Consider the following 21,721-nt stretch of genomic DNA (forward strand, 5'->3'; position numbering starts at 1 on the left):
ACAAATTAAAGGTAATCTAATCAATTATAAGTCCTCGAGCCAATTTAACTATCAAATGGCAGTGTATGAAATAAGAAAATGGATGAGCATTGACGAATAGTTCAACTTTATGAGAAATACAATTATATTTTTAACATTTTATATATTGGAATTAATCTGTTTAGCAGTTCTATGCAAATCTTTATATATAAAAAAATTGAACAGCAAATACAGCAAGGTTTATTTAGAGAACTAGTATCCCAGCTCCATGTACCAACAGATGTTATGTATTCAAATATACAGATAACAGTAAAAGGTAGCTTAGAATATAGTCAATGTTATCAGTTATCAATTACCAGTCAACTGAACATAGCTTTCCCTTCAACTATAGGTTGTCCCTTTGAAAATACCCATGTTATTACAGTGTGGTTAAAAATATTATATTTACTTTGACTGGTATGATACAGGTTGTCTGGAATTGAGTAAACTGGCATATAAAACATCAGTCACATCACAACTGCATGTGCTGTAGGTTATGGTGCCCATTGCTGTCTTCATTTGGACTTTTAACAATTGTCAGTTTGAAAAAAAAAATGCTTTGATTTACAGGTTGCATATCTATAACATTTTTATCATTCTCAAATGTTTCTTTTTGCTCATCACACTATTACATAATGATCAAGTCATTAAATTATAGGAATAAGTAGAGAGAAAAAAGTATAATCAGTTTCCCTTGACAGAAAACCAACCTCAAAGGAATTAAAGAAGCAATTAAGGGGTAGACTTTTTCTGTAAATATGAAACCATAGTAACAACAAAAATGAATACATCTCACTCAAAGAAGTAGTAACATTTTGCGTAAAAGTTATCTTACACCTTCCCCTCAGTCAGTTACAGGAAGCCCTAATTAATTGTGCAACATCGATTGAGACTACCCAAGTATTTAACCATAAACAATTCAGTTTGGATTTGCAAACACACTTTCAATAGGAATAATGATACTTTCATTCATAACATTTAGTCCTTCAAAAAATATTCCTTATTAAGGCTTTGCAAAACACATTACTACAGTCCAAATCAGACAACAAACAACTTCATACACAGTTAAGAAGGATTCCATACAGTTGCAGAGCCCACAGTGATATGTCCATAGAAAGCTTTATATATATAAAAAAAGAGAACACTGCTTTTTCAACAAGAAGCAATTAAAAAACAAATAGATTGATGTTAATGACATTAAAATGTGAGGCATACTAAAAGGAGAATGATGGGGATTCATCAATCAGTCCAAAAGCCACAGGGGCATTTGTCCAGATGACTCGACATCCCAAATCAACCCCTAGCCTACGCCCTATACACTTGTGTAGACCTGAGAGGATTGAATGTGTATAGTATGGTTACTGTTTCACAGTAACCATCCAGGCTGTATCACAACAGGCCGCAATTAGGAGTCCCGTAGGGCGCACTCAATTGGCTCAGTGTCGTCTGGGTTGGGACGGTGTAGGCCGTCATTCTAAATAAGAATTTGTTCTTAACTGACTTGCCTAGTTAAATAAAGGTTCAATAACTTAAAAAAAAAAACATTCATCCAATCATTTTAGATCTTCATGAGTGTCTAAGTGGGGAGATTAGGGATTGATTTGGAATTCATGTTTACGGACTGGCTCTCATTCACAGGCACAGAAAAACAGTTCAGAGGGGTCTGTAGTATGTGTTACTAACAATATAGCTTATAACAACAATAGCAGACACCTTATGCAGGCTTTAAAGTCTCACTTATCTAACTGGAGCATGAGAAAGTACCAGTATGCGCAAACAAACCTCTACCATAATTAAACTTGGGTAAGGGTCAGTTGTCATGGCAAATTTTGATTGTTTGAGAGACAAGAGAATAGGCCTTACATGGGGTCTATGACTTCAAAGCAGAAGACCGGAGGAATCCCCTAACAGAAGAGTTGTCAATGTTATTTAAGATTCAATATTGTAATTCCTGAATTTTAAAAAAATAAATATGACAGCCATAACAGAAATATAGACAGGGAAAGTTCAAATAAAGAGTAAAGCTATGGTATAAGTACAAATAACTTTACCCAAGCATTGCCTGTGCTAATGGGATAATAATGCCAAATGTTGGCAGCAATTGATAAGAAATGGGGGGGGGGGTGGTTAGGTAGGGAGGTAAAAAATAAATGTCCTTGTGGATAAAACTCCACTCTGTCTGCCTGAGAAGGTGCTGCATTACAATGGCTGTGGCTCCTCCTCCGCTCCTCCTCCTCTGTTACTGTCCACATGGTTTAGATGGGTGGACGTTGTGGAGTCATTGTCCAGCGGCACCCCCAGTCGAGCCAGTTCTTCCTCTGCGTTAGTCCATGACGTCATGGACTCGTGCACGGTGACCGTGTGCTCCTCCATCTGCTTCTGAAGGCTGTCCATCTCATGCCTGCAGGAAACACACCATCACTTTAGTGTACTGGCATCACATTCCAATTACATCATTATAATACACCATCCACATGTGAGACAAATATGTTTTTGAGAGTAAAGGATTTCATTCTGGTTATCGTGAGCTACAATAGCATATTTTCCCCACAGGTTTTCCACTCCCAGAAGGTAAGGAAGACATGGTGGTATTTTCTTACTTGAGCTGGCGCAGACAGTTGTGCAGGTTATTGAGGGGCTCCTTGTTGACGGAGGCAGAGGGCTTGAGCAGCTCATCCAGCAGGGAGGCAGGCACAGGGCAGTCTGGGATCTTCACCGGGGTCGATGGGTTTGATGGCTCCATCCTCTGCTGCTCAATCAGGAAAGGAACACATCAGCACATAAAGGAAGCCTGCATTCTGTGTGATATGCTCTTAAGTGTGTTTATTAGGAAATAACAACTTTTCATACTCCTTCATCAAACCAGAACAAAACACAGTGCATTCAGAAAGTATTCAGACCCCTTGACTTTTTCACGTTACAGCCTTATTCTAAAATGTATTAAATCGTCTCCCCCCATCTACACACAATAGCCCATAATGACTAAGCAAAAACAGGTTTAGACATTTTTGCAAATTTATAAAAAAAATGAAAAATGAAATATGACATTTACATAAGTATTCAGACCCTTTACTTAATACTTTGTTGAAGCACCTTTGGCAGCGATTAGAGCCTCGAGTCTTCTTGGGTATGACAGTACAAGCTTGGCACACCTGTATTTGGGGAGTTTTTCCCATTCTTCTCTGCAGATCCTCTCAAGCTCTGTCAGGTTGGATGCGGAGTGTCTCTGCACAGCTATTTTCAGGTCTCTCCAGAGATGTTCGATCGGGTTCAAGTAAGGGATCTGGCTGGGCCACTCAAGGACATTCAGCGACTTGTCCCGAAGCCACTCCTGCATTGTCTTGGCTGTGTGCTTAGGGTCGTTGTCCTGTTGGAAGGTGAACCTTCGCCCCAGTCTGAGGTCCTGAGCACTCTGGATCAAGGATCTCGTTGTACTTTGCACTGTTCATCTTTCCCTCGATCCTGACTAGTCTCCCAATCCCTCCCACTGAAAAACATCACCCCACCATGATGCTGCCACCACCATGCTTCACCGTAGGGATGGTGCCAGGTTTCCTCCAGACGTGACACTTGGCATTCAGGCCAATGATTTAAATCTGATTCGTGGGGTGCTGCAGAGATGGTTGTCTGTCTGGAAGGTTCTCCCATCTCCACAGAGGAACTTTGGAGCTTTGTCAGATGGACCACTGGGTTCTTGGTCACCTCCCTGACCAAGGCCCACCCCCCAGGCCGGGCGGCCAGCTCTAGGAAGAGCCTTGGTGGTTCCAAACTTCTTCCATTTAAGAATGATGGAGGCCACTGTGTTCTTGGGGACCTTCAATGCTGCAGACATTTATTGGTACCCTTCCCCAGATCTGTGCCTCGACACAATCCTGTCTCGGAGCTCTATGGACAATTCCTACAACCTCATGGCTTGTTTTTTGCTCTGATATGCGCACTGTCAACTGTGGGACCTTATAGACAGGTGTGTGCCTTTCCAAATTATGTCCAATCAATTGAATTTACCACAGATGGACTCCAAGTTGTAGAAACATCTTAAGGATGATCAGTGGAAACAGCATGCACCTGAGCTCAATTTTGAGTCTCATAGCAAAGGATCTGAATACTTACGTAAATAAGGCATTTTCTGTTTTTTATTTTTTACATTTGCTAAAATGTCAAAAAAACAGTTTTTGTTTGTCAAGGGGTCTGCATACTTCCGAATGTACTTTATACCATGTTACACTTGGATATCCACCACCTTTTCAAAGCCATTGGATGAGCTGTATATTCTACCAAACACGCCAATATTGAAATACCATCCCTACTTATAGAAACATGTTAATAAAAAAGTACACCTCAGTCTCAGCCAGGTAGGTCTCAATTTGACACAACACCAATATTAAAAAGCCATAACATCTGACAAAAATAAAAAATGGCCTCTTCTTCCTCAGGTAGCTTACCTTCCGGAGGCGGTTCTGTTTGAGGTCCAGTTTGAGCTGCTGGTTCTGCAGCAGGACAGTCTTCATGCTGTTCCTCAGCTCCCCCACCTTGGCCTGCAGCATGAATTTATCTTTCCTGTTGCTGCTGAGCTCCTCCTGCACAGACTCCAGCTCCACCTTAATGCCCTAGAATGCAGAGCAAGGCAAAGTTAGGCACAAAATGGCAACACAATGGACAATGATAGAGTGATGCATCTGTGGTTTAGAGTCTGGATGATAGCACTGTGCAGTGGAGCTAGCCAGCTACAATTGAAGTCGGAAGTTTACATACACCTCAGCCAAATACATTTAAACTCAGTTTTTTACAATTCCTGACATTTAATCCTAGGAAAAATTCCCAGTCTTAGGTCAGTTAGGATCACCATTTTATTTTAAGAATGAGAAATGTCAGAATAATAGTAGAGAGAATTATTTAATTCAGCTTTTATTTCTTTCATCACATTCTCAGTGGGTCACAAGTTTACATACATTCAATTAGTATTTGGAAGCATTGCCTTTAAATTGTTTAATTTGGGTCAAACGTTTCAGGTAGCCTTCCACAAGCTTCCAACAATAAATTGGGTGAATTTTGGCCCATTCATCCTGACAGAACTGGTGTAACTGAGTCAGGTTTGTAGGCCTCCTTGCTCGCACATGCTTTTTCAGTTCTTCCCACAAATGTTCTATGGGATTGAGGTCAGGGCTTTGTGATGGCCACTCCAATACCTTGACTTTGTTGTCCTTAAGCCATTTTGCCACAACTTTGGAAGTATGCTTGGGGTCATTGTCCATTTGGAAGACCCATTTGCGACCAAGCTTTAACTTCATGACTGATGTCTTGAGATGTTGCTTCAATATATCCACATCATTTTCCTGCCTCATGATGCCATCTATTTTGTGAAGTGCACCAGTCCCTCCTGCAGCAAAGCACCCCCACAACATGATGCTGCCACCCCCGTGCTTCACGGTTGGGATGGTGTTCTTCGGCTTGCAAGCCTCCCCCTTTTTCCTCCAAACATAACGATGGTCATTATGGCCAAACAGTTCAACATTTTTTTCATCGACCAGAGGACATTTCTCCAAAAAGTACAATCTTTGTCCCCATGTGCAGTTGCAAACCATGATTTTTTTATGGCGGTTTTGGAGCAGTGGCTTCTTCCTTGCTGAGCGGCCTTTCAGGTTATGTCGATACAGGACTCGTTTTACTGTGGATATAGATACTTTTGTACCTGTGTCCTCCAGCATCTTCACAAGGTCCTTTGCTGTTGTTCTGGGATTGATTTGCACTTTTCGCACCAAAGTACGTTCATCTCTAGGAGACAGAACGCGTGTTCCCATGGTGTTTATACTTGCGTACTATTGTTTGTACAGATGAACGTGGTACCTTCAGGCGTTTGGAAATTGCTCCCAAGGATGAACCAGACCTGTGGAGGTCTACAATACTTTTTCTGAGGTCTTGGCTGATTTCTTTTGATTTTTCCATGATGTCAAGCAAAGAGGCACTGAGTTTGAAGGTAGGCCTTGAAATACATCCACTGGTACACCTCCAATTGACTCAAATTATGTCAATTAGCCTATCAGAAGCTTCTAAAGCCATGACATCATTTTCCGTAATTTTCCAAGTTGTTTAAAGACACAGTCAACTTAGTGTATGTAAACTTCTGACCCATTGGAATTGTGATACAGTGAATTATAAGTAAAATAATCTGTCTGTAAACAATTGTTGGAAAAATTATTTGTGTCATGCACAAAGTAGACGTCCTAACCGACTTGCCAAAACTATAGTTTGTTAACAAGAAATTTGTGGAGTGGTTGAAAAATGAGTTTTAATGACTCCAACCTAAGTGTATGTACATTTCCGACTTCAACTGTATGTCCTCACTACCCTGTTGGGTGTGCGTGCATGTTCCCATCTAGCCGGCTACCGGTTATATTACTTGTTAGATATTACTGCATGGTCAGAACTAGAAGCACAAGCATTTCGCTACACTTGCATTAACACATGCTAACCATGTGTATGTGACAAATAAATTTGATTTGATTTGACCTCCCGGTGACTCAACCCTGCACCTTAGAGGCTGCTGACCTATGTACATAGACATGGAATCACTGGTCAGTTTAAATGGAACACTAGTCACTTTAATCATGTTTACATACTGCGTTACACCTTTCATATGTATATACTGTATTTTAGTCAATGCCACTGAGACATTGCTCATCCTAATATTGATATATACTGCTCAAAAAAATAAAGGGAACACTTAAACAACACATCCTAGATCTGAATGAAAGAAGTAATCTTATTAAATACTTTTTTCTTTACATAGTTGAATGTGCTGACAACAAAATCACACAAAAATAATCAATGGAAATCCAATTTATCAACCCATGGAGGTCTGGATTTGGAGTCACACTCAAAATTAAAGTGGAAAACCACACTACAGGCTGATCCAACTTTGATGTAATGTCCTTAAAACAAGTCAAAATGAGGCTCAGTAGTGTGTGTGGCCTCCACGTGCCTGTATGACCTCCCAACAACGCCTGGGCATGCTCCTGATGAGGTGGCGGATGGTCTCCTGAGGGATCTCCTCCCAGACCTGGACTAAAGCATCCGCCAACTCCTGGACAGTCTGTGGTGCAACGTGGCATTGGTGGATGGAGTGAGACATGATGTCCCAGATGTGATCAATTGGATTCAGGTCTGGGGAACGGGCGGTCCAGTCCATAGCATCAATGCCTTCCTCTTGCAGGAACTGCTGACACACTCCAGCCACATGAGGTCTAGCATTGTCTTGCATTAGGAGGAACCCAGGGCCAACCGCACCAGCATATGGTCTCACAAGGGGTCTGAGGATCTCATCTCGGTACATAATGGCAGTCAGGCTACCTCTGGCGAGCACATGGAGTGCTGTGCGGCCCCCCAAAGAAATGCCACCCCACACCATGACTGACCCACCGCCAAACCGGTCATGCTGGAGGATGTTGCAGGCAGCAGAACGTTCTCCACGGCGTCTCCAGACTCTGTCACGTCTGTCACGTGCTCAGTGTGAACCTGATTTCATCTGTGAAGAGCACAGGGCGCCAGTGGCGAATTTGCCAATCTTGGTGTTCTCTGGCAAATGCCAAACGTCCTGCACGGTGTTGGGCTGTAAGCACAACCCCCACCTGTGAACGTCGGGCCCTCATACCACCCTCATGGAGTCTGTTTCTGACCGTTTGAGCAGACACATGCACATTTGTGGCCTGCTGGAGGTCATTTTGCAGGGCTCCGGCAGTGCTCCTCCTGCTCCTCCTTGCACAAAGGCGGAGGTAGCGGTCCTGCTGCTGGGTTGTTTCCCTCCTACGGCCTCCTCCACGTCTCCTGATGTACTGGCCTGTCTCCTGGTAGCGCCTCCATGCTCTGGACACTACGCTGACAGACACAGCAAACCTTCTTGCCACAGCTCGCATTGATGTGCCATCCTGGATGAGCTGCACTACCTGAGCCACTTGTGTGGGTTGTAGACTCCGTCTCATGCTACCACTAGAGTGAAAGCACCGCCAGCATTCAAAAGTGACCAAAACATCAGCCAGGAAGCATAGGAACTGAGAAGTGGTCTGTGGTCACCACCTGCCGAACCACTCCTTTATTGGGGGTGTCTTGCTAATTGCCTATAATTTCCACCTGTTGTCTATTCCATTTGCACAACAGCATGTGAAATTTATTGTCAATCAGTGTTGCTTCCTAAGTGGACAGTTTGATTTCACAGAAGTGTGATTGACTTGGAGTTACATTGTGTTGTTTAAGTGTTCCCTTTATTTTTTTGAGCAGTGTATTTACCATTTTTTCTCCCCAATTTCATGATATCAAATTGGTAGTTAGTCTCATCCCATCGCTCCAACTCTCGTACGGCCTCGGGAGAGGCGAAGGTCAAGAGCCATACGTCCTCCGAAACACAACCCAGCTGTACCAATGTTTTGGAGGAAACACTGTACAGCTGGTGTCAGCGTGCATGCGCCCGGCCGCCACAAGGAGTCGCGAGAACACGATGGGACAAGGACATCCCAGCCGGCCAAACCCTCCCCTAACCCGGACGACGCTGGGACAATTGTGCGCCACCTCATGGGTCTCCCGGTCGCGACCGCCTGCGACACAGCCCGGGATCGAACCCGGATCTGTAGTGACGCCTCTAGCACTGCGATGCCTTAGACCACTGCGCCACTCGGGAGCTTAATTCCATTCTTTTACTTTTAGATTTGTGTGTATTGTGAATTGTTAGATACTACTGCACTGTTGGAGCTAGGAACACAAGCATTTCGCTACACCTGCAATAACTTCTGCAAATACGTGTATGAGACCAATACAATTTGATCTATGTGTGTGTACCTGTAGAGCTGTCTGCAGGCTGTCCAGCTCCCTCTGGCTGCACTGCTCCACCATCTCCAGCTGCTGTCTCTGGGCCTCGATTTCCCTCTGCCTCTGCTCCACCTCCCACTTCAAATCCTCCACCTAGGGGAGAGAACACACCCAAGAGTCATTGACCGATGTCACTTTCAACAAACTCCTTCCCCATTCAGTCCTGGGTTGTGTTCAGTAGGGCACACTGTAGCAAAACAAAAGTGTGTTCTTATTGGAAAGGTTCTGAATTTTTTCTCCCTACTGAACACGACCATGGTTGTGCCTATTGTATAGCGTGGTGTGGCATAGCTAGTTACCTCCTGGTTGGTGAGAGGCTGCTTGCTGAACTGCTCATCCAGCTGTTTCTGGAGGATCTGGAGCTGGGAGTGGGCCTCTGACAGCTCCTCCTGGAACCTGGAGACCTCCTGAGAGTGTTTTTCATCCTGAGCCCTATGGAGGGGAAGGAAATGATATTAGGGTAAGACAATGTTAAAATAAAGGGGAGACATTAGATCAAAAGAAAAAGATTACGTTGAATTAGATGGGGTTATTCCCTAAAATACAAGGACAGAGCATTCCCTAACGATTCCATCAACTCATAGGGTAATCAAAATCTTCTCTATCTGTTAAACACAGCATCATTGCAGGTCTTATTCACTAAACTATAAAGTGCCCATTTAGACTCACTGTAGTTTGTGTGCCTCGCTGTGCAGGGCTTTGACCAGCTCCTCTTTGGCCTGCAGGGCCTTCTTGATCTCACACAGCTCCAGCATGGCTGCCCGGTAGTGCCGCCTGTTGTGGGCAGCCTCCGCCTTGGCTGCTGCCACCTAGTGCACAACACACATTTACAGTCTGTCTCCAGTCCATTACAGTATGTTACAATGTGTTAATGACAACACAAGACTATGTTGTGGCTGGGCCAGTTTGTCTCCTTCAGGGGGGGTTGTATGTGTATGTAATGTGTTAATGACAACAGATTATGACAGTTGGGTTGGGAGTCTTTACCTGATCTTTCAGGTCCTTGACTTTGGTCTTTTCCTTCTCCAAGGCGACCTGTAGAGTCTGGACCAGCTGTTTCATCTGCTGGTCTTCCTCCTCTTTGCGTTTTAGTACGGCTTGCACCTGTGGATAAGGGCAAGGAAGAGAATAGAAAAAACTATATTTTCTGTTAGCTTTTTAATGAAAAAGGGCAACCATCAATGGTGTTATCTTATGGGTTTAGTCATTTAATTGCTCAGTGATAGTAGTAACTGAGAATGTAACATTGAAGCCTTTTACCTGGAGGTTGAGCTGGACCAGGTCTGCCTCTCTCTTGGCTAGGGCGGTCTCCAGAATATTGGAATGCTCCCGCAGTGCATAGTGGGACTGCCCTAGTCCTGTCAACTTCCCTTTCTCATGTTCCAGCTCCAGGGATAGCTTCTTGTTGGCGTCTTCCAGCCTCCTAATCCGCCTTTTGAAGCATCGTGCCTCCTGCAGCTGTGGATGACAAAGATATACGATTTTACAATCAAACCTTTGAGAAGCACTTATACCATTGGCTGCGAGTAATTTTCAAAGGGGTTGGGATAGCATAGCAAAACACACATTACCATTGGACATTCATTGACAAAAAGTAATCGCTACAAGAAAATATTTTACCTAAAAAATACATTACAACTTTTAAATGTCCAAAATGGTGATCAAATTAAGATCCTACATTGTAGGTAAGACAACCACTCACCTCATCCTCAAGCTCCATTACTTTCTCCTGGTACTCCTCCAGCTCAGTGCTGGTGAGGGAAATTACCTCCTGAAGCTCTTTCTCCAGCATGGCCTTGCTGTGGCTCATAGCCTGGAGCTCACTCTGCAGAACCTCAATTTTATCCTGGAACAAGTAGAGGTTTAGGCTATAGAAATATCACCACAGCTAAAGATGTGCTGAAATCTTATGACTACTGCCACATTATGTGACCAGAAACAAACTCTGGACCCTAGTTCCTAGTTAAGTCATTTGATCAGGAAAAACACTGGGCCCTTATCAGGGTAGTACTATATGTACCTGCAGGGCCTGGTTGTTGCCTCCATCTGAGGCCTGGGCCTTGACTTTGACCAGCTCTGTCTCTGTGGTCTCCTTGTCTGAAAGGGCTTCCTGGAGCCTGCGACTCAGGATGCCCACTGCGTTCTCATAGGCCTTGTGCTTGGCCTTCATCTCCTTCTGCGCGCTGGTCAAATCGGTCCCCAGCCGCTTCATTCTCACCTTCTGCTCTGAGATGGCCCTGAGAGAGGAAAACAAGACAATTAGACACATCAACAGTAGTGCACATCTAAGCAATCTGACTAAAAGAGATTGAGAGAGATATTTATTCCTGTTCATATAAACTCAGCAAAAAAAGATACGTCCTTGAATCAGGACCCTGTCTTCCAAAGATAATTCGTAAAAATCCAAATAACTTCACAGATCTTCATTGTAAAGGGTTTAAACACTGTTTCCCATGCTTGTTCAATGAACTATAAACAATTCATGAACATGCACCTGTGGAACGGTCATTAAGACACTAACAGCTTACAGACGGTAGGCAATTAAGGTCACAGTTCTGAAAACTTGGGACACTAAAGAGGCCTTTCTACTGACTCTGAAAAACACCAAAAGAAAGATGCCCAGGGTCCCTGCTCATCTGCGTGAACGTGCCTTAGGCATGCTACAAGGAGGCATGAGGACTGCAGATGTGGCCAGGGCAATAAATTGCAATGTCCGTACTGTGAGACGCCTAAGACAGCACTACAGGGAGACAGGACGGACAGCTGATCGTCCTCGCAGTGGCAGACCATGTGTAACAACACCTGCACAGGATCGATACATCCGAACATCACACCTGCGGGACAGATACAGGATGGCAACAACAACTGCCGAGTTACACCAGGAACGCACAATCCCTCCATCAGTGCTCAGACTGTCCACAATAGGCTGAGAGAGGCTGGACTGAGAGCTTGTAGGCCTATTGTAAGGCAGGTCCTCACCAGACATCACCGACAACAACGCCTCCTATGGGCACAAACCCACCGTCGCTGGACCAGACAATAATGGCAAAAAGTGCTCTTCACTGACGAGTCACGGTTTTGTCTCACCAGGGGTGATGGTCGGATTCACGTTTATCATCGAAGGAATGAGTGTTACACCAAGGCCTGTACTCTGGAGCGGAATCGATTTGGAGGTGGAGGCGCCGTCATGGTCTGGGGCAGTGTGTCACAGCATCATCGGACTGAGCTTGTCGTCATTGCAGGAAATCTCAATGCTGTGTGACATCCTCCTCCCTCATGTGGTACCCTTCCTGCTGGCTCATCCTGATATGACCCTCCAGCATGACAATGCCACCTGCCATACTGCTTGATCTGTGCGTGATTTCCTGCAAGACAGGAATGTCAGTGTTCTGCCATGGCCAGCGAAGAGCCCGGATCTCAATCCCATTGAGCACGCCTGGGACCTGTTGGATTGGAGGGTGAGGGCCATACCCCCCAGAAATGTCCAGGAACTTGCAGGCGCCTTGGTGGAAGTGTGGGGTAACATCTCACAGCAAGAACTGGCAAATATGGTGCAGTCCATGAGGAGGAGATGCACTGCAGTACTTAGTATCTGGTGTGGCCACCAGCTGCATTGACTGTTACTTTTGATTTTGACCACTCATTTGTTCAGGGACACATTATTCACTTTCTGTTAGTACATGTTTGTGGAACTTGTTCAGTTTATGTCTCAGTTGTTGAATCTTGTTATGTTCATACAAATATTTATACATGTTAAGTTTGCTGAAAATAAACGCAGTTGACAGTGAAAGGACGTTTCTTTTTTAGCCGAGTTTACTTATACCATTTATAGAGATTCATAATGAATCTTGTTGGGCCATTACTATGGTAACCAGGCTAGTTCCAGAAGTCAGTCTGCCTTTAGAAATGTTGTGACTCACTTCTTGGCTTCTGACTGCATCTGCTCCACCTGTTTCTTCAGGCCCTCATTCTCCTCCGTCACTGCTGCTAGCTGACTCTGGTCAAACTGCAGGGACTGTGTGGAGGGACATCAAACGCACACTGATTATTATCAAATGCCTATCAAAGATAGCCGGATAAGGCAATGGGATATGTAATGCAAGTACTGTCATGGAAGTAATGCAAAGAAAACCCTTAGCAAATCCTAGAAAAAACCTAGAGCTTCTAGGGAGGCATTGTGTACCTGGATCTGTGTCTCCAGCTGATCCCTCTCGGTCTGCACGGACTGCAGGTGGTTCTCCAGGCTGTTCATCTGCTGCGAGACCCGGACCACCTCCGTCTGCAGCCGGCTCTGCTCCAGCTCAGCCTTCTGCTTCTGCCCCTGGGCCTCCAGCAGTTCCTGCTTCAGCCCCTTCACCTCCGACACCAGACGCTTCTTAGTCGACTTCAGCTCGCTGATCAGCTTCTCCTTGGAGCCGGCGTCCCGCCGATAGGCCTCCACCATCACCTGATGGGTGGGGAACAGGAAGAGGTGTGAAGAGATTAATCCTGTGTGTGAATGTGTGTGTCTGTGTGTGTGTAAACAATCCTCCCAAAGCCAAACAAGTGACAAGCACCTTCTGCTGCATGAACTGCTCTTTCAATTTCTGAGCTTGTTTCTTCAGGGTGCTGTTTTCCTGCTGCAGAGTTTCAATCTAAAAATAAAAAGGAGAAGGTGTTTACATTCTACGTAAGCTCAAACATGGTTGCTCAACAGCCATAGTAGGGTTGTGTGTGATGGGACCCATTGGCTCGACGGCGGTTTGTTTCTCACCTGTGAGGCTTTGACCTGGACCTCCTGCCTGAGCTGATCCAGGAGGTACGAGGACACCAGCACCTCCTCCCCCAGCCTCTCGGCCCCCTCGTCCAGCTGACTTTTGTCAGCCCTGGCAGCCTGGAGGGCCACCTCCAGCACAATCTTCTCATTCTGTAGATACTGGATGTTCTCGTCTTTGGCGTTGGTCTCTGTCTGCAGCTCTGCCAGAGTGGCCTCTAGCTCTAGGTAGCGGGCCTCTAGCTGGTTGATGGACTGCTCTTTGGTGTGAAGGCTCTCCTGAGTGGCTGTCAGCTGTCTCATCAGCTCTAGGTGGTCTTTCTGGAGGGCCTCCAGCTGCAGGTCCTTCTGCGATAGGGTCAACTTCATCTGTGGGGGACGCAGAGAGGGGTTACATTAGGCCACTGTTGCTGCAAAATAGCAAACCAGTGAGCGGACACTCTCAAAGTATTGGACCTTGTTTTTGTCTCGCTCCTGATATTATTTTGGATGTGCGTAAAAGCCCCACCTTTCATTGATATTAGACCACTGCCCCAGAGTATCAAATACCATTCATTTGAACAATACAAAAGGTTGTCATAAGTGTTTTCATAAACCCACAATTAGTTCTTTACCTGCTCTAGTTCCCTCTCCAGAGAGCTGGCTGTGTTGGCCAGTTTGTGTAAGTGCTCTCGCTCCTCCTCAAACTCGTCTAGCTTGTGCTGGAGGTCGTCCTCCACCATGTTCTTGGCATCCTGGATCTGCTGGTAGGCAGCCTCCTGGGTCATCATGTCAGTCTACGGCCAAAGGAAGGACAGAGGTCATATCACACACTGCTTAATAACCTCAAATCTAACTCCTCATATTTTCTTTTGCCAGTAAATCTTATATTATTTTTCAGTAAAATTGTAAATAAATCACATAATACAATATAACTAACACCAATCACATAACATGTCATATTTCCTAATTTTCAAGGGGACAGACCTCAATACTCTGCAGCTGTACGGCGATACGCTCCTTCTCTTTGATGGAGCGATGCTGGGTTTCTGTCAGCTGGTGGGACAGAGTCACATTCTCCAGCTTTAGGTGCTCCATGACACCAATCTGGGTCATCTGCCCAGCCTGGGGGGAAAAAAACATGTCAACTCAGTCAAACAGCATATCAACTCCGTACCACATCAATTCAGTAGAAGGAGGAGCCCTTGTCACAGATAGCCTTACCTGCATGTTGGCCACTTCACCCTGGAGCCGGACCCGAGCCTCCTGTGCCAGCGCTAGCTGCTGCTGGTACCATTGGCGGACCTGCTGCAGTGAGTCAATCTCGGCCTGTGAGGTCTTCAGCCGACTCTGCAGGGTGCTGCGCTCTAGTTGAACCTGCTGGAGCTGAGTCTGGAGTCCACCCATCTGCTGACGCAACTCTTGGACTGCAGAAGGACAACACCAAAACAAATCATTCACAAAGCGTTTTGTATTTAGCACGGTAATAAGTGATGCATCGAATTTCATTAGTATTATTGTGTGGAGCATGTTGTGAGGAGATGATAGCTTTAAAAGCATGATGCCAAAACTGGGCTCTCCATCCATCCAATTTACCAGCGTTGTCCCTGGAGGTCACGTTCTGCTGCATCTCCTCCACTTTCCCCATGAGCCTCTGGTACTGCTCCTCGGCTACCTGCAGGTCGTTGCCCAGTGAGGAAAGGCCCGCGTTCTTGCGCTCTAGGTTGCCCTGCAGCTCCACCATGGCCCTCTCCAGCTGGGAGCAGCTCTGGCGCAGGGTGGAAACCTCCTTGTTCAGGGAGCTCTGTTTCTCCTGGCTGGCCTGGGCCTGCTCCACCTGGTCCCGCAGCTGGGCGTTGACTGTAGCCAACTGGGCCTGGAGCTCAGTCTTCTCTTTCAGAGCCTGGAGAGGAGAGGGAGGAATTGTAGGGTGCTAGCCTAGCTATTCTAGTGACGGTAAGTCTGAACATGTAATGAGTGTTAATTACCTTAGTTGATCCTATGTTTAAAGTGTTAGCCATTGAAGACAGTGAAGTCCTTACTACATTGTCTGTATGTTAGTTATACCTGGTTTGCCTCAGAAGACAGAGACTCTAGCTGACCCTCCAGTCTCATCTTCTCCTTCAGAACCTGGAGCATTTCATCATGTCCCATCACAGAGCTCTCTAATGACACACTGCAGGAAACAAGCAATTAAACAATATAAGCATAAATCTTGCAAGTGCAATTGACTGGGGCATTCTAGAACAATCCATGGTAAATTATGATTGGAAAAGTAAGCAAACATAAAGCAGTGTACATGCGGATTTGATGGATAACAGCAATGAATGAGACTAGTGTTCCTGCTTATTTGCTGTCTGCGACCGCAATGTGCTTATGTTATTCACTAGTACTACACCAGTCAGTTTGTGTTGCTATGTGTCATTACAGAAGTGCTGTGCTGATGATGGTGTGGCCTACCTGCTGGAGAAGCTGTCCCTGCGGCTGCGTGGTTCTCCGGTGCCCTCTCTGTCCTGCTCCAACTCCAGCAGGTGCTGCTCATCACTGGCAGCCTGCAGAACCTCTTGCAGTGAGGGGAAGTTTCCCATAGCCTCTGGGGCAATCTCCATACCCTCCACTGTGTAGTTCCCGCCCCTCTGCCTGCCCACTGCTGCGGCCAGCATGCCGTAGGTCCCAGTGCCCCTTGTGGAGGTGGACACGCTGCTGTAGGTCGAGCTGTCGCTGTCGTTCCCATCCCCACCGGGCCTCGACCCCATCCCTGACTCGCTGCCGGCGTCCACCTCCGAGATGTCCTGGAAAGACATTGACGACCCCAGCTGGGCCTCCGAAGAGGTCGTCTCCATGGAGCTGACCTCTGACCTCATGTTGTTCTCTGACAGGGTGGACACAGAGCTCAAGTTGGACCCCAAGGAGCCCATTGAGGAGTCTGCAAAAGTTCTGACCCCACCTCCACCACTACTGCCCCCTGCTGGCTCGGGAGTCTTGTAGTCGGCCAGGGAGTGGATCTTACTGGGGCGGGTTGACCGTGACTTCCTCTCCTTGGCTGGGGGGATGCCCAGGCTGCCCAGCTTTGGGCCCCGGGGGACGCTGGTCCGCAGGAAGGAGTATTCTGTGGTCATGGAGGTGGTGTTGGCCCGGGGGAGAGCCTCTGGGTGCATCATGAGGTCTGGGTCCAGAGTGCTGAATCCAGTGCGGCTCTTTAAGGTAGAGCGGTGGGACTGGATGAGGAGAGAGGGTAGCATGAGCAGAGGATGTAGTCTACTTCAGACCAGTGTTTCCCCTAGCTTGTTTTCCCTAGCTTGTTTTCTTGTATGGGCACAAAGAAGCAACATTCAGGGCTGCAAACATCAAACCCTTCAACTGAAACTAACAGAGGATAATTTGTATACTATACTGTAGGTAGTGAATAGCAACAAAACTGGGCAAGAAGGCCTGCCATGCCAAAATAATGCTAGGGGAAACAATTCTGCTTCAATTCAACTCTGTAAAGCTTGCAACTCACAGCTTTATCCGGATTAATGTCTGACTGGTGACTGACACGGTTCACACACACACACTCACCGTCTCCTTGTGCCTCTGCACCCTGTACTGTTTGAGCTGCTCCTCCAGGCGTCGCCGAGCATCACGGCGGATCTTCTCCTCATTCTCCATCTCCAGTGATTGCTCTTTGACAGCTACAGGAAGAGCAAGTTTAACACAAGAAATAGAAGGGCCTAACTGCACCGCCATACAACACAGAATATGCTAACAATAACTTAGACATTGTCATACAAGCGTACAATATATTTTAGAAGGAAACCACAACTAAGTGTGCTACGACTACTTTGTCGCTCAGTTTAGAGCCATTTTGATGTAAGAAATGAGAGTGCTTGTATGTCACTGTTTTCCATCCACCATGGTTAGTTACCACCAAGTGAAACTGCATGTAACCCAGTACTTACAAAGCCAAATGAGTAAGACTCAAATAAATCCCATATATTAGCCAGTCGCTTAATTATTGCATTAATGTTAGTCAAATGTGACACACAAAATAGTTTAGTATCCAAACGTATTTTGTTTTTAGCTTTTTTGGTTATTTAGTTTGCAGACAGTTGGTGATATGCCTGATTGATGATGCTCTGACTGCAATTGGCCAGGTGTGCTGAAGATCAACCAACAGGTGTCAAATCAGTGCAACTTAGAAGTTAGCATGAGGACTTCCTGATTACAGCATCACTTAGAGCAGAATGCACTATGAACTAAACCAAACCAAGAATGTGATACTATAAACGAGTTTATGTACTGTATGTGACACTGTAAACATTCTATGTGGAAGTGGTTAGCCTAGTGGCTCACAGTAAACAAAAAGCTCTTCAGGCAAAATGAGACATATTCTGTAATATAACTAATAAAGTTAAAATACTTTGCATATCATGGTACCTGTAAGCCTAGGCCGTCATCCAAAACAACATTCACCACAAACCATGAGTAAAGGATTAGTTCAAATACAGCCTACCAAGAGAAGCACCAAGACCCAAATCAAGCAATTAAATGACCACTGGCATTGCACAAAGTAAGCAGGCTCAAACCACCAAACAGATAGTCTCTCGATCTAGCTATTTAATGGGAGTGTAGTAAGCACAGGCAATGGAATTAAATTAGGGTATGGAGGTAGGCCTAAGTCAACCTCTGAAGCAACAACCCAGAGCAAAAGGGGGGGGGGGGGGGGGGCACTCACTGCAAGAACAGGTTACAGTATGCTTACACAATTCAGTCTCCTGCATAGGCATACTCAGTCTGAGCGACTGCAATGCGTCGCCCTTGTGAACAGGGCCCTCAGCACTAGTTCCCTCAGACTTCTCTAGCATGGGTGGTGGGAAAGCGGCCACACCTTGGGATGGCTCTTTGGACTGGGGGCTGAGGGTGGGGCTGGTGCCCTGAGCAGCAGGGGGTGTCGGAGGAGGCAGGGGGCCATTTGGACGGCCATCCCCTCCAGCGCCTGGCCCCGGGCCCTGTGCCACTCGTTCTCCATTAGGCACCACGTCTGCTTTGAAAGATCCTGCAACAAGGGAGTGGGGTGAGTTGGGGGTTGACAGTGGAGTGTGTCAGTATAGTAGGTCATTTACGGCATCCATCCCTCCAGATTGTATTTCACCACACAATGAGAGAGGATTGCGACATACTTGAAATAAAAAAAACGAAAGGACTTGGAGGCAAGGCTCCTTTGCATGACAAAGTCTATTGTGGCTTTCACAGGAAACCGGTCAAACAAGCTTTGTTGTCAAGCCAGACCAGCACTATAGGAACTGAAAGTGGCAGTTTGATATGATTCATTGTGTCAAGATAGCCAAACAATTTTTATTGAAGGTGAGATGTGTAGGAATAACGACAGCATGCAAATATGCCTTAGTGCAGTTGAGGTGACTGTGAAGTGACAGTGGATTGTAGATGAGTTATGAGGCTACGATCTCTGTCCAGACAGTACTGCAATTCCTCATGCAAGTACAAAGAGAGATGTAGCAGGGAGGGGCAGATGGCCTGAGGGGGCAAAGTAATGGCAGGTCGCACACAAGCATGTCATGCATAGTTGGGAAAGAATACTGGTAGAAGACAGAGGAATTGCCTCCATATAAGGAGCTCCTATTACAGCAGATTCCCTTCAACAACAACGTTTTCACAATTATGTCCTGTTAAAATAATACAAGCATTCAGTTATGCTTTCCTATTAACTTTTGAAATTAATCGTTCTCCTACAATTAACTGGTTTAGGAAGAACACACTCCATTGTTTGATGATGAGAGTGGATGGAATCATTAAATCAGTCAGAATTAGGTCAGAGTCAGGTTGCCTATATATATATAAAAACAATAAAGCTAATCAAATCCTATCATTTGAGGGGCAGGCTAGGGTATTAACTAATTAACTAACACTTACCATTAACAACATCCCTCGATGTTGTCGGCTTCTCCTGCCCTCCTTTCTTCAGTAGCTGAGCATCATTCTCCACAGGATCAGCACCATCCTCTTTGGACTGCGGTATCAGGTCTAGTTGATGGCTTTCTCCATTGGTTGTCTCCATCTCAGCAACGGCTGCTTTGTGGTTTACAATTTACATACAGAATCAAATGATGTTGCACTGGAGCCCATGGAAGAGAGTAGCTATAATCCTTTCACAACATTTTCTTCCCGTTTGTCCAGTTGAAAAGGTTGAATACAATTCATGCGTCCAAGGAAGGACAACCCAAAACAATGGTCTCCCCTGAAAATGTAAGGTTTAGTTAGTTAATATTTAAGAAGTATGAGCATCATAACGTATTTAGTCTGATCAAAGAAAGAGTAATCTAAATGCAAATTAGCCGTCATCTGAAAGGATTTGCCACGATGATGGCGTAGTGTGGATGGAGCGAAAATATAAAAAACTGGGCGTGGTCTGCAATAACATTGCAAATGTATTGATAAAGTACATTATTTGCAATAGATTTGGTCAAATGTTCTGACCAACTGGGAGATTGTGGTTGGGAGGAACAACTCCACTAACTGCAATAGCTAAAGCTGTCTAGCTAGCTAACGTTAAGTGGATTGAGTTACTAAATATAGCTAACTTCATTGCCTTGCTAACGTTAGGCCTTTGAATATTGTAAGTAACAAATGTGTCTGTTATGAAGATGGCTGGGCTTTACAAACGACATGCATTTCACTACACCCGCAATAACATCTGCTAAACCTGTATGCGACCAATACGTTTGATTGGATTTAGTAACAAGCAAGGTAGCTAGTTGGCTTTACCAACCTGTCAAGCAAAGACAGCCTACGTTTGCAAGTTAACTAGTTAGTTAAGACATCAGTCCCATAACGTTACTTTAGTTATACAAATATTTGCATAAACTGTGTATTGTGATCCTGCGAGGTTTATGGGGCTAGAATTATTCTAGTATGTCCCGATTTTCACACCGGTACAAGTTGTGTAATTTATATATCAACGCACAGCGTGAAATTGTGAAAAGGTTTAATAAATAACCATAATATATATATATATATATATATATATATATACATACATACAAACTGACATGACAATGGTTAAAATGCCCGGAAAATGTTTACAAGCCAACCTTTTTCAGACGACTTTTCGTTCTGCTTCTACGTGGCTAAATGGATGCCATTTAGGACACTTGACATCAGGATACTTAACATCGTTTTGTGACTTGATATCTAGTAAACACTTATTAAATAATTCTCTCTTTGAGAATTATATATTAATTATAGTTATTTTTCTCTATCTAATAATGTATACATTATAAGCCTATACTCGGAAATGAGCTAAATTTAAAGGTAAAAATGCCAGACCAGTTGCTGGCCGAACAGTAATAATGAACGGACACCAATGACGTTTTGTCTCGCGCGGGGCGTTGTGGGTGTTAGAGCCCGCCCCTTTGTAATGAATAGAAAAAACATTTACTCCCTCTGGCGGTCGTGGAGTAAAACGGCGCCCTTTTTATCAGACATTTTTTCTAGTTTTGTCAAAACTGTAACAAATTTGGTTGGGAAAAACGTTTATTTAATTCTGTATCCCCATAAAATATAAAGGTTACAGTGTGTATTACCATGCGGATGTTTTACTGTCATTATGATGTCTCTCTATGCAAAATAGGGTCTTAAAACTTGTGATTAGATAATGCCTTGTCATTAATGATGAGGATTGTTTCTAACTACTCAGCACTCAACTGAAGACAAATTACACTGATCAAAGTTCTAATCAGTTGCTTATACCATGTGGCAAGAAAAGATCAGTAGATTTAAGGTTTCATGAATATCAATGATTACACAGCTAGTGACAAATACACATCTGCATTGCCTATTATTATATTCATTTGCAAAAAGATCTCTCCAATGACATGAATAGAAGTCTATTTTAGTGTAGTTAGGAATACAGTCTACAACACCTTTTCAGCATTGAATAGGTTCTGATTCCTGAATTTGATTACTGACTGTCTAATGATCTCAGATAGGAGATAAATTTGGCAATTGAGAAGGAACAGTCAGAGAGGGGCTTGGACCAGCAACCCTTCACCTGTGCCATAAAGGTCCAGACCTCTTGGCAGAGGTAGCAATACTCTGAATAGGGAGGCTACATAA

The 21,721-nt window shown here is 44.9% G+C and overlaps 1 protein-coding gene across 3 annotated transcripts; it reads right to left on the minus strand.

Annotated features, from left to right (window-relative positions):
- Window positions 1-89: 89 nt before the first annotated feature.
- On the minus strand, window positions 90-20,972 carry LOC106585086 (golgin subfamily A member 3). Of its 3 annotated transcripts, none has more exons than XM_014170886.3 (24): window positions 20,698-20,972; window positions 19,520-19,678; window positions 18,351-18,644; window positions 17,168-17,280; window positions 16,067-16,824; window positions 15,674-15,782; window positions 15,203-15,509; window positions 14,831-15,033; window positions 14,594-14,731; window positions 14,242-14,403; window positions 13,628-13,996; window positions 13,431-13,508; window positions 13,058-13,321; window positions 12,795-12,889; window positions 10,895-11,111; window positions 10,577-10,720; window positions 10,135-10,332; window positions 9,862-9,978; window positions 9,544-9,683; window positions 9,174-9,306; window positions 8,845-8,967; window positions 4,461-4,625; window positions 2,619-2,767; window positions 90-2,419 (listed from the first exon to the last, which is right to left on the minus strand). In XM_014170886.3, the coding sequence occupies exons 2-24, from the start codon at window positions 19,662-19,664 to the stop codon at window positions 2,218-2,220; spliced, it is 4,623 nt and encodes a 1,540-aa protein (XP_014026361.3). In that variant the 5' UTR covers window positions 19,665-19,678; window positions 20,698-20,972; the 3' UTR covers window positions 90-2,217. The 3 variants fall into 3 exon arrangements, with proteins under 3 accessions (XP_014026361.3, XP_014026362.3, XP_014026360.3); XM_014170887.3 differs by having other exon boundaries at window positions 18,477-18,644; window positions 19,520-19,844; window positions 20,698-20,961; XM_014170885.3 differs by having other exon boundaries at window positions 19,520-19,844; window positions 20,698-20,961.
- Between the last annotated feature and the right edge of the window lie 749 nt (window positions 20,973-21,721).

Source organism: Salmo salar, chromosome 24 (genome assembly GCF_965601325.2).
Source record: "Salmo salar chromosome 24, fSalSal1, whole genome shotgun sequence".
Classification (NCBI taxonomy): domain Eukaryota; kingdom Metazoa; phylum Chordata; class Actinopteri; order Salmoniformes; family Salmonidae; genus Salmo; species Salmo salar.

Excerpts from the sequence above, each read along its gene's own strand:
- LOC106585086 (XM_014170886.3), bottom strand. The coding sequence starts at position 19,664 with ATGGAGACAACCAATGGAGAAAGCCATCAACTAGACCTGATACCGCAG. Across the intron at positions 15,783-16,066 it reads AGGGACAGCTTCTCCAGCAG|TGTGTCATTAGAGAGCTCTG; the intron begins GTAGGCCACACC and ends TGTTTCCTGCAG. Across the intron at positions 13,997-14,241 it reads TGGAGAGGGAACTAGAGCAG|ATGAAGTTGACCCTATCGCA; the intron begins GTAAAGAACTAA and ends CGTCCCCCACAG.